Raw genomic sequence first — 13,215 nt, forward strand, 5'->3', positions numbered from 1 at the left:
AATAAAAATCAAATACCCTAGAACATGTGCAGATTAAACAGAGACAGAATGTTAATTAATGAGTGTTAGAGGTGCTGGTGGGCAGATTTCACCCTGGGCAAAGTCAGGCTAGCTAGCTAGCTATCTTCTCATCTCAATCTAGTAGTGTATTTCCAAAAATGTCAAATGAATTCTTTAAACCAAGTGATTTGAGTTGACTTGAGAGAGCCTAAAATAACCACTAAGTGTTAATTGTGCTTTTGTTGTTGAGTGGATATTCTAGGGAAACAAATTAAATATGTTGTCAATTAACATTTTGCAGATATAGTTTGTTAATTATAAACTTTTTGGTTTTGCAGATGCATTCATTAAAATGTTTCCTCATCATGTTGATTAAATAAAAGGAATCCAGGCAGCACTAAATTTCTTTACTAACATATTTGCTGCTGCAAATGAATCTGATGACAGTAAAAGTCTAAACAGCGATCTTCCAAAGCCAGACCTGGTAATTCTTCTGTGACATTTCCAACAAGTCTTAATTGAGTGCTGTCAGATTAAAGCCTGCAGCAGCAGCACAAGGTGAAACATTCAGAGAAAGAGAAAAAAAAAGGCAAGTCTTCTGTTCTGCTTCCTGATATCTATTCTATTTATCAACATTTTTAAGATAACATGCCTCAAGTGACAGCGTGGCAGTGTGAGAAGGTGGAGCTCTTGAACCTGGGGAGTTATCACCTGAATCTGCAGCTCTCCTTCGGCTTCACTGAGTTTTACAGTGAGCCTCCAGGGGACTCTTCCACAACTTCAGCACTACAGGAAGAGAACAACGGTCTCTTTTTACAGTTTTCATTTTCATTCAAGCAGCTGCATAGATGAATAAATGACTATCCAGATAAAGGAAAAGGAATTAAACAGACTTTGTAAAGGAGCTGTGGCCATTAAATGTTTCATTTCAAGCCTGGAAATGTCCTGCAGGGCTACATGCCTGCTATTATTCAAGGATTCTGGGAAAAAACAAAATTACAGCGCTTTTTAAAACCAAATTGGTCTGACAAGAGTGAAGGCTAATGGTGTTTCAGAGATTTTTTTTCATTAAATGACGCAAAAAACCAGGGGACGGCGCACACACTCACACAAACTGCTGACATTTAAACATGTATCACACGGCTGTTAGGCATATTGACCTTTTTAAAGTCGCAGCCCTTCACCACTAACTGGTGTTAATTAACATCCAACCCCGCTGGGCTTCGTCAGTTAGAGGCCACTAATGGTCCATGTTGTGTTACAGCTTCTTTCCCTGCTGCACACGTCAGAATTCATTAGTGTCCAGGTGAAACACTGCGCTGACATTTACAGCAACAACAGACCGACAGAACAACAAGGGCGTCTGCTTTACCTTGTCCTGGCTCGTGTCCGACCCACACACGCTGCTGATGTTTGGGAAAACCTCCGACCATCCCGCTGACGTGCAGTTCCTGCTGATGTTACCTGTGAGAGAGGAAGAGACGCAGAGCGAATTATCTAAAGGCTTCACCCACACACCAACTGAGACACTCCGTTTCTAAACAAGTGACGTTAAAGAGTTTTTATCCCTCCACTGCTTGTGTTTACTGCAAGAGAATCAAAAACACATCCCCTTTTGTTTTCTCTCCTCTTCCCTTAGAGTGTGTTTTAGCTGTATATTTTTATTTTTGGTGTTATATTTAAACTCAAGATTCAGTCCAAGGTGACTATACATGCATGACTTGAATGTTAACACAGACACTGTCACACAACATTGCTCAAAAAAAACAACAGTTAAATGAAGCTAAGTACCACACAGTGAGCTTCAAATTAACTCCTCGTCCAGTGGACAGTGAACTCCTGAGGGACGTTTCTGCAGTCGTCCCCCAATCCCAAAATCACAGCGGTGCAATGGAAGTTCATCTCCCTCGGAAATTCCCAGAATGCACTGTAAAAAGCACGAAGCATCTCTTGCTCACTGACTGGAAGTAATGTCACCACACTTCTGCCTCGGTACACTCCAAACAAACCCTCTTCACAGTGTCACAGCAGGGTAAACACAGCTGAAGCCAAGAGGATTTTTTTTTTAATGTGTAACAGAGTTTTAAGTTTGCCAAGTAGTGTCATTACTGTAAAGCTGGCTGAGGAGTGGCAGCTCTGAGCTGTGTTTACTGCTGTGATGACTGCAGGGGAAGCTGAACTGTGTCTGACCAGACTGCAGCTTCATAATGTACCTTAAACAGTTCATTCTTTTAGTAGTAAAGGGGAAGGTCAGAGCCTCGGAAAATTTGAAAATGTTTAGTCATTACATCTGTGAACGAAAAACACGAAACAGTGATCAGATGTTTCTCATTGAGTTCCCTGTTGACTTAAATCTGCATTAATGGAGTTTTTGGCTGATTGGAGACGCCACAATGAAGCTGTAAACACAACGACGACAAGCTATTAAGTCGTCACGGTGAACATGTTGGCAATCAGTTGCCTATTTACACATCCAGCAGACGTCCGCAGCCACAACATTAAAACCACTGGCAGGCGGAGTGAATAACATCGATCATAGTGTGACAATAGAATAAGTACGTTTACACATGCAGGAATTTGTCTTGGTATATTGGTGCCAAAAACAGTGATAGTAAACTAAGAGAGATTAAAGAGTAAAGGTAAGAGTAAAAAACAAATAGATCTAAATCTAAATATAAAGTGTAGAGTTCAAATGTGTGAGGGTGATAGTGATAGTCCAGAGAGATGTGCATTAATGTAACATGGACTGGGTGTGGGACGGGGGCTGGATAAGAGTCCATGTCCGAAGGGGGGACCTAGACCTTGTTGATGAGGCCGGTTGCAGATGGGAAGAAACTGTTCTTGTGGTGCGAGGTTTTGGTTCTGATGGACCGCAGCCTCCTGCCAGTGGGGAGTGACTTCAATGTTTGTGATCAGGGTGGGAGGGGTCGGCCTGCCTACAGGTCCTATAAGATGTTCTGTAATACAATGCTCTACTGGAAAACCTCAGGTCCTGGATGTTACTTTGACACGTACTGCCCACCTACACATTGCTGCAGACCAAGCATGGCAACTGCTCCCCAGATCCCAATCTGATCCAGCATCTGTGTGACAAGCCAGATCCATAGAGGTCCGGACTCACAACCCCCAGGACCCAAAGGATCCACTGACAATGACCCCTTGTGTTTTGGCAGCACAAGGGAGATCTAGACAAAATAAATGTGAGGTTAGAAAAAGTAAAAGCTAAGTAACAAAATAAAGAGTGGGAGAGTTCTGCTCTAAAGTGCTGTGTGCTGATTTAGATTTAAGCCTCACTGGTTATCTCTCTTTGGAAAACAAGCCTCATTAATTTCTTGTTTTCTGTGCTCTTTCATTTCATTGACAGGAAACTAAATAAATTTGCTCAATAACTTCAGGGTGCCTGGTGCTCTGCTTCCTGCTGGGGCTAAATGTTCATCTTACATAATGGGCCCTTTACTATTTCAGTAAAATGTAGTAACTTCAGGGGGTTTGGATTTGTCCCAGACAGAGAAGAGCTCAGGCGAGCGCTTTGGCTCCGAACAAGCCGCCGGGTGCTTACATAATGTTTAGTCATCAATGTAAATCGGAGCAAGGCTCAGAGTGGAAATCCAAACTGCCATCTGGTCACTGGCTGGAAGAATCTCATATATTCAGAAGGGAATCCACTGATTCTACACATTTACACAGACAGGAGATAACTGAGGATGAACAGTGGAGGGTAGAAACAAGGACAGAGATCTAATCAGTTTTAACTTTAAACATAAAACTCAACTCACTTCAGAGAGTCTCTGCAAAGTCTACTGAATTTCAAGTGTGAAAAATCATCTGCAGGTCTCCAAATCCTGAGCAGGAATGAGATATACTGAGTCGTAATCATTCACTTAGAATTATTATAATGATCTGAATTGATGTTCCTGTGTATAATACATGTTTCCGATATAAATAAATCAGAGGACAAGGAGAGAGGCCAAAAGGAAACCTCCTAAACACAGTTAAATTTAAGAGGTCCTGAGAAGAGCTGACAAATTAGCAGCTCATTAAAACATTTGTCTTTGCTTCATTAGCGTTAATTAAACAGAGGGACACATAGCTAAAGGTTTTAGCTGTTTAACACATTAAAAAAGTTTACTGAAACTAAACAGTGGCGGATGAAGAATTCAGATAATTTATTAGCAGTATCAAATACTCTAGCACAAGTAAAAGTCCTGCATTAGAAATTTTACCTGAGTGAAAGAACAGACATTTTATCACCAAAATATGTAAGTAATGCATCAGAAGTAAATATCCTCATTATGCAGAAAATGAAGGGAAGAGAACTGGTCCAATTATACTTTGATTATTTATACTGTAATTAAAAGGGCAGAGCCCAATAACTACAGAAAAACATAAACTTCGTGGGCACTCATTAATTAAAAAGATGAATAAACAGCTTACCATTTCTGCCAAATAAAGTCTTGAGGACTCGAGGACAGGGGATGGTGATGGTCTCTCCGATCTCAGCTCGCTCCCAACACGCTATGCTGTCCCATGCTCCTTTGCAGCCTGGCTCTGTCAAAACCAAAATTAGTAAATTAGTAAATTTTAAACCAACGTAAAAAGTATAATTTTCAGAATAACCAGTTAAGGTACCGATGAGACAATGAAATACGATCCAGGAAGTACAGCTGGAGAAACAGATTAATGCATTATTGAGACTCACATTGAGAAACACTGTGTCGAGTTTTTTAAACTCATATTAACTCATAACTAAGGAGGTTAAAATGTTTAATCACATCTCCATCCCTTTTAGAGTCTGGTTCACATACAGGGTCAAACACTGGGTGGAGGACAACTTGTTCTCCCTCATCAGAGAAGCAGTCAGTGCACCTGTTGTTTTTGTGCTGTCCACTGCTGAGGAATCCACTCTTTCCGATGCGGTGCTCATGAATACAAATGCCTCACAGGCTGATATTCATTTCCAGAGCATCTCTCCCTCTGCTCGCTGTCATCCCGTCTTCATAATTGCAGAAACAAAATGACAGTGTTTGCACGGTGGCCTCACCCACCATCTCCATTTGCTAAAAGTTTTGGCTTTTCAGAAAAAATGACCACTGATAAGATAATTTCCTCCCTTTTTTGGGAAGAATTTGCAGCTGAGACACAGATAAAAGGATGGAAAGACAAAGTATAATTATCCTTTTTAAAGCCTCTTTAAAGATACTTTGAAGAACGGTGATTTTCAAAAGTCCCAAAGTTAGATTTTAGTCATATAAGGGATGAAACTTTGGTGTCTTATGCTGACTTGGTATCTGCACCGTACCTACCCTCCATGAATCACTCCTGACTGAATTACTTGGATGTTACGCCAAGCTTCTGTCTGTTTCTGATCTGCTTCTATCTATTTGTTGCCTCCTTCACAAACAACTGAAACCATGACCCAGAGAGCTGATCTGTGGCACAAGTATGCAAAGGTACACAAAGTTCAACAGTTGAGAAAATGGCTGTTTGGAAAGGGCCGTTTGATGGCAAGACAAAAAGTGACATAGTGATATAATAAATACAGCATACACTTAAACTGATACAGCTTTTTAGGGGGGTAAAACACATATTTGCTGCTGACCCTCGTCCACAGCAGCACATGGCTCAGCCTCCTCCCTGCTTCTCCACACTCACCCAAATCAGACCCAATAAGTACCTCATACAGCCCTACTTCTGCAGAATATCTCTCTTGTTCTGATTTGTGTAGGATGCTATTATGCTACTATTTTACAGAGTGAGTTGCACTGATTTCAAGGGGTGTGAACTGTGAGGGGAACTGAGACACCCCCCCCCCTAAAATACTGCACAGATGCACTCTTCAGATCTGTTCAGAGCAAATTATTCTGTATTTATATTCAGTTACATCCCTTTGAGCCACATTTTCTCAGCATAAAAAGCCTATTTAAGACAATCACATGCAGGACAATAGGAGAAAGAAACAATATCCTTTTCAAGACAATTACACTCCACATGCAGCATGTTGGATTTGTTATTTCTGCACAGCATCTTTCCTAAAGTGCAGGGGAGGCATACAGTATATACAGTGTGCAGAGGATTTAGACAGTACTCAAACAGAGTACAATGGAGGTGGTGGTGGCCCTGATTGAAAACAAAACTCCCACCCACCTTCCAGAAACAAAACAAACAAACTGCCTCCCAGAATAGCTCCTCCAGCTCTTCACCATGAGCCTTAATGGGTGCGAAAGCGCTGATGGCAAACTGAACAGTCAACAAGGCTTTTTAGTGATAGATGAATGGAGACAGTGTGCTTGGTAAAAAAAAAACAAAGAAAGAAAGAAATGTAACCCCCCTCCCCAACATCCCTGCTAAAGATACACAGCCAGGCGAGCTACCAGGGCATCAGACTGTGAAGGAAAAAAAAAACTGCTATAAAAAGAAACCTATTAGTGTCAGGTTGGAAAAAAGAACAGAGCTGGAGGAGATGAGAAGCTAAACAAACCAGAATGATGTAGTCTTTCCTTCTTTTTTTTTATTTGGGCCAGTGTCATTTGGCTCCCATGACGTTTTGAAATGTTGTAATCTGTGGCACGAACTGGATGAGGAACTGCACTCGATTAAAATCTCACATTTCAGGTGGTTCAGCTGACAACATCATTATCCGGGGCAACTTATAAAACTTGAAGGATTTTTGTTTTGGCAGGAAACATGACTGCTTACAGAAACGCTCGGCGCTGCAGAGATCAAACCGGAAACTTTGAGGTGTGAGAGGCAGAAATTTTGAGAACCTGCAGAACTAATCATCGACACCGTCTCCTCTCGTATTTTCAGGTTTTTGCAAAGACCTCCATCCACACTGATGCACTGAAACAACGTGAAGAGAAGATGAAAATGTCAATGTTCTTCCAAACCACAAAACCGTGCATCACAGCCAACATCAGATGGCAGGACAAACACAGTGGGATCATTCCATAAAACCTCCATCCTGCTCTCCATGATCACTCTCATTCTGCTTTAATCCTTTACACACAAACATAGATTTTATACAATGTTTTGCTCAGTTCACTCACTTTATACACAGGCTTTTTAGCTGTGTGCTACATGTTTTAGCCGGAGCTGTCATCTTAAGAAGATTAAATGTGGCACACATAATTGCGATTGATGATTTAATTGTCTTTTTCTGTTTATTTTAATCCAATATTAGAGTAAAAGCCTAATCACAGTTTAAAAATACAACTTATGAAGAGCCATTTATTAGCACTAGACATTGGACCATATAAAGAGAAATTTAATTTGAGGCTCTTTAAATCGGCTAAATTCATGATGCTAATGTCGATGGATGCTCATCGATGTGCTCAGTCGAATTAGAGACGTCATGTGTCTCAAGATAAATAGTTGGTGGTGCTAATTCTCTGCTCATGTGCCATTAAACCACAGCAAAGGACGAGATGAGATCACTACAAAAGCACCAGTCAGACCTTAAATGGTGGAACAACGTTTTTATACAGATGAAAACAGTTCTTATGATTATGTAATAATTGTGACAGACAAGCCATTTATTGGTATTTTCACAATAGGACTGGTTATACAAGCTGTAGTTTTTAGTCTGTACAGTACTGTGCTAAAGTTTGAGGCTCTTTCGATTCTTATCCATCATCAGGGAGGCGTCTGGTTCGTCTCAAGCTGATTCTGCTGCATGACAATGAGCCCGAACACACAGCCAGAGTTAGAAAGAACTATCTTCAAAGACAAGAACAAGGAGTCCTGCAACAGATGGTCTGGACCCCACAGAGCCCTGATCTCTGGAAGATGTCTGGAACATCCTACCTGGTCACAGCAGATTCTGATATGTTTTTTTTGTTGTTTTACTTCTCCTGTTTCTTTCTGGGATAAATATGTTCTGAGTTTTGGAAACTGTTTTGGGTGACTCATCGGATGTAGACTGTGGGATCACGCCTTCAACTGTTTTTTCCTCGTGGGGAATTGGCCATTTTAATGACAGTCCAATGCAAGTGTTCCACCAAGAAGAGAATCTATTTTACCAGGGTCACCGTTGGTACAAAATCGTTTGGGCTTATCATAATTATGATTGGTTTAAAGAAATGCAAACAAGTCAGATTTGGTTGCTCCGTGTTTACCCGAACATAAGTAATAGGCTGAGGATTCTGCTGTCTCTGTGAGATTGCTCTGACTTTTGACTTGTATTTTTATTGCATGTCTAATGTAGAAACTGGAGCTTATTCTTGCCTTGACCTCCCTGTAAACGGCCTGGGCAGTGAAAATGTTGATGAGTCCATCAGAGCAGTGAAAAGATTTTTTAAGGTGACCGGGTAGAGAGGAGAAGGCAGAGGAAAACCAAAGAAAAAGCAGAATGAGAGATGTGCAGAGAACAGGAAGACGAGGACAGGAAAAGAAAGAGGAAAAAGTAGTTTGAAAAGGAAGGGTGAAAGTGCAGAGGTAAGCAGTGAAAGAGAGGAAATTACAGAGAGGGCAGGAGAGGACAAAAAAGGAGGAGAGGGGAAAGCGAGAGAACAGATGTCTGTGAGGGAAAAAATGGCTCCAGCACAGATCTGAACTCATCGGTGCGTGAGGAAAACCCCATCTACCCGCTAAGTGATCCATCCTTTCTCTGTGCGCTCACAGGAAACACTCAGAAACACATCAGAGGCAGGACCGCTGCCTTTAAGCAGCAACTCACCAAATGCACAGCAGCACACATTCTGGAGGAAAATCCTCTGTCTGCGCTTTATGGTCTTTATTCGCTGTAATGTGAAGGCTGACTGAGCACGGTGCCCCTTCTTCTTCGATTTCATGCAGCTAGTTAAACAAACTGACTTCTTTTATGTGAACTGTCCAGCAGTACTCCATTAACCTTCCACTGCAGACTCTTCTTCAAATGTTTGAATGAATGTTCTGGAGGCAAAGTTTGTTCAACAGCAGCAGCAGCAGCAGCACAGATGAGGAGAGATCAGCTGGTAAATCCACCAAGGTGCAAGCTCACCTTTGGTTTACTGCACCCAAAACACACCCACGATTAATTAAGAGACTAAGTACAACCCGTTTGAACCACACGCCTGGTGCTACAACTGTTTTTTTTCCACCGTTAAACTAGTAAAAGTGGATTTAGACGCACTCTAAATGCACAAGCCTCATAATTTTCAACTCTTCCCCTGAGTCTAAACCTGAGCCTCGTGTCCTGCTGAGCGGCTCGAGTGAGGCTAGCTGAGCTGAATGAACGGTGGAGCTGCAGCATCAGACGAAGTCCTGAGAGCCTCATTCGCTCCAGCAAACAAATGAAACAACTCTGTAAGAAAAAATGCTCTCGCCAGCAATTTTTCCCCTGCAGAGGATCCCAGCCATGTTATTATTTTGCTCTACTTCGTGTCATTGAGCTTTAATTATCACAGCAGGGGGGGACTCGGCGTCCAGAGCTCACATCAATGGAGTGAAACTGTGTGTGTGCAACTGTGTTTGTGGGAAGTTTCAGGTTTTCGTTTGTTGCAGATAAAAAGAACAGAATTAATTTTGTTTTTCATGGACCTTTTACTTTAGAAATAAGATCACCAACTGTGTATTAAACATGTAAAATTACACTGTATACATACGCCATTATTACTTGCTCGAGAGGGATAAAACTTTAAGGAGGCAAATGAAATGTTAGCTGAACTTCCTCACTTCAAACTCAGACTAATTGGATCTTATATAAAGTAAGAGCTGCAGTATAGTTGGTCTTATTTAGAGATTGAGGAGCGAATTCACTGCTGGGATAATTACGCAAGCAGTGGGTTACATCAGAAACGAGCCTTTCCTCTGAGGAAAAAGCAGCAGCGTGTTTCTTTCATCTTCACCACAACATGTGAAAGTTTCCTTCCAAACCTCTGAACATCTTGTTTTGGAAAATAAGTGACCTTTCTCCAAAATGTCCAGACTCCATCATAGATGATAGAGTCATTAGTATTCATTTGTGGATTTTACTTCACGCTAAGAATTAATTAGGAACAGTAGGTTGATCGAAAATGATCTTTTTTTTTAATTAAATAAAAAGATCTTTAAATAAGCTGAGCTGTAATTAAGCTGCAGTTAAAAAGAAAGACTGATTGTCTGCCGTCCCAAACAGGACAAGTGACTAATCCATTATGAAATGTTTTTGCGCATAATTGTTTAATTAGATCTCTTCATTGTTTGAAAGTCAAACTTAATAAACGTTTGGTTTGATTTTAAATCCAGAAGTGTGAGCAGATCAGAACTATGTTGGAAGAAAAACCTTTTCCTGTTAAATCACTTGTAAATCTGTTATATAAGAATCATTAGAGGCTCAAACTGACGGTCGGGTGAATGCCCCAACACATAATAACCATAATATTGTTTCAAAAATGAGCGTTTAGAGTGATCTGCCACCTCTTTAATGAAAGTTTGGTGAAGTTGACACAGCCACAGTTCATTGGCCGAGGACCAGTTTTTTTTTTTTTTTACAAGTGAAACTCCTCAAAGAAAAATGAGCTTTTCAAATGTTTAATGAGGAATTAACGACACTTGAAAACTTATACACTTAGTAAAGCTCTGTACTGACTTTTGAGCTACTTGTGTAGTTCTACTTACTCCACTATAATTATTTGAAAGTTTTAGTTACCTGTTAAATAGAGACACAGTGAATACTTTTACCTCTGTTACTTTAATTATATTTTGATGCTAATACTTATGTACTTTTGCTTCGGTAAACTTTTCCTTTTACTTTGTGCTACTGCTACTTTAAGTTGGTTAGATCTCGAGGATACACACAATGTGTTTTAACATCATTTATGGTTGTTTCCAAGGAAGCTCCACAGGGCACCTTTTATATGAGGCAAAGACTGTGATCCTGGATAAAAAACAGTGATTCATGGTAGAAGGCAGGAGGCAGACTCTGCTCTGTCAAAGACTCTGCATGATAATCAACACTGACAATGGACTGTTAAGAAAAACCTCTAATAAGTTTTTCAAACTCTCATTTTCTCCTTTATCTCTGCATGATGTCTATGGCATGTTTAAGGTTATGAAAGGTCATGGTTATGGTCAATAAACTGTGGTCATGGTTAAGTTTGTTCCACTGAACAACTTTTTTTTCTCCTCTGTTTCCACCTCCTTTATGTGTGTATTGCCTATCCTTGTTCATTGTCTGAGTGTGTGTGTGTCCTGTTGGGAGTGGCTACCTGATTCACCTGCCAGTTCTCCTGCACACCTGCTGCTCATCATCTCATCAACACCACAAGCACACTGCAGTATTTCAGCCTGGTTCCTCCCTCAACACTTGGCACTAAAACGTTTCAGCCAACTGCTCAGTCTCTTCTGTTTTAGCCATGTTTTTTGTGCATGTTTTTTTGTCTTTTTGCTCCTGCTGCTGATTCTTGTGCCTCAGATCCAGCTCATCTGCTGCTCCCGCTGCTCACCATGTCCAGCTTTGTGCCTGTGTTTTGGATTGTCTCTACCACCACCACTGAGCCACCCAGCCAGCCCAACCCCTTCCCATCCCTGTCTTCAGCCAGCTCCATCTTTATCTCACATGCAACGACTCTGCTACTTTTCCCACCTCAAATAAAACTCTTAAACTGCTCTTCACCTCACTCTGTGTTCTGCTGGTGCATACAGAAGAACGGTCAAAACTGAAGCAGCAGAGGCTGAGAAGTCCTGACTTTCAGTACCTCAAACATAACGCTACTTCAGCTTTTACTGCTGGGTGTTGACATTTACACGACCACCAGAAGGCACATGTCATAAAAATGTAAAAATATGGCATTTTGACAAAGTAAAACTTAAAAATATTGGTTGGTGGGTGATGATAATGAAGGGAATCAAGTTGTGGAAGCAGCAAAATATGTCATTATTTTTTAAATAAAAGAAAAATGAACTGATTGTGTTTATGTGAAATTTACTGAATCATTTTATTTTTAATTGCCTGCTACTTGGAAAAAGGTTGTTCTGCTGTGGTGTTTTAGTAGTACACACACAGTGGTATACACTGCTGGAGACTGTTTGTATGGAAAGTGTATAAAACACCAGGTTTTTACTGGTGTGAGTTAATTATCTCGGAGCTCAGGTCTGAGCGTATAAACTTTGTCGCTGCTGCTGCTTCCATTTCTGACTGAGCTGAAGTTTCACTCACGCTCTTTCAGGTAGATCAGGGTCAGAAAGGTTTCAGTTGAAAATCTTTACAAAGTTAAGAATGATAATGACTCCATAACTACACCGAGGAGCACTGGGATTTCTGCTTCTGTCCCACACGTGGGTCTCATTAGTTTTTGTTTTTCTTTTAAAAAGTGTAGACTGCTTTTTGTTTGGCTCCTTTAACACTCTGTAGCAATCTGTATTTTAACTCCTGTTTTTCTTTGACTGAGTAGGAAGTGCATAATTAGCAGCTCGTTTGTATTTTTGCTCCATTTTTCTTGTCAGAAGAGGACCACATTCACTGTGTAATCAGCGGAAATTAGTACCAGCTTACAGAGAGACAAATACCTTTTTGAGTGTGTGGGGACGTAAACTAATGGACAGAATTGGTTTGAGCCAATTTGCTCTGTCAAAGGAATAATTCAACATTTTTAGGAAGTTCACTTTCTGAATGTGAGATAAGAAAATCAATACCAGCAGCGATGGGTGCATTAGGACATGCAATGGAAGCAGGTCCTAATTAAAGAGGAATACATCGTGTTTGATTGAGCTCCTATACAGATTTTTTGCCAGGGATATGTGGAAACAGGAGCATTGTTGTCCCTCAGATTTTCTTAGTATAAGGAGCCAAACCAACCTGCTGAAGTGTCATCTCATCAAATCAGCAACAATGACTGTTAGTGCTTTGTTAATTTGCTAATTGCTGTTTCTAAGTGCAACCTTCAAGACTGTACAACACTCACCCTTCACCCTTGATGTGTAAACAACCTGTCCTGTCAGAGGCTGTAATTAACTGTTAAATGTTACCTAGCTTGTTATTGCTGTCTGTCAAGTGGGGAAACAGAAGCTGTTGCTGTAACAACCTGACTATATTTCAGATTCTTCAATGTCTTTGTTACTTTTTTTTTTTTTTAGAAAAGTCCAAAAATATGAACTTCTTGTTTTTAAATTCTAATATACCTGCCATGTTTTATCATCTCACAAAGTACCAAAATGTAAATATATTTCTTTACTCTCCTCTAAATATCCCCATATATTAACAGATACATAATACATTGGATTTCTAAAACAGAAAAAAGAAGTCAGGCAGAGAAATAA

General features: G+C 40.5%; 1 protein-coding gene across 3 annotated transcripts in view; it reads right to left on the reverse strand.

The window, feature by feature from the left end:
* Positions 1-13,215, reverse strand: part of vipr2 (vasoactive intestinal peptide receptor 2) — a 62,906-nt gene that overhangs the window by 18,270 nt on the left and 31,421 nt on the right. For all 3 annotated transcript variants that reach the window (XM_018672685.2, XM_051069794.1, XM_051069793.1), the window contains 2 exons: positions 4,435-4,548; positions 1,373-1,464 (listed from right to left, as the gene is read on the reverse strand). In XM_018672685.2, coding sequence (XP_018528201.1) covers positions 1,373-1,464; positions 4,435-4,548 — 206 coding nt within the window. The remainder of the gene's footprint in view (positions 1-1,372; positions 1,465-4,434; positions 4,549-13,215) is intronic.

Source organism: Lates calcarifer, linkage group LG4 (genome assembly GCF_001640805.2).
Source record: "Lates calcarifer isolate ASB-BC8 linkage group LG4, TLL_Latcal_v3, whole genome shotgun sequence".
NCBI classification, from domain to species: domain Eukaryota; kingdom Metazoa; phylum Chordata; class Actinopteri; family Centropomidae; genus Lates; species Lates calcarifer.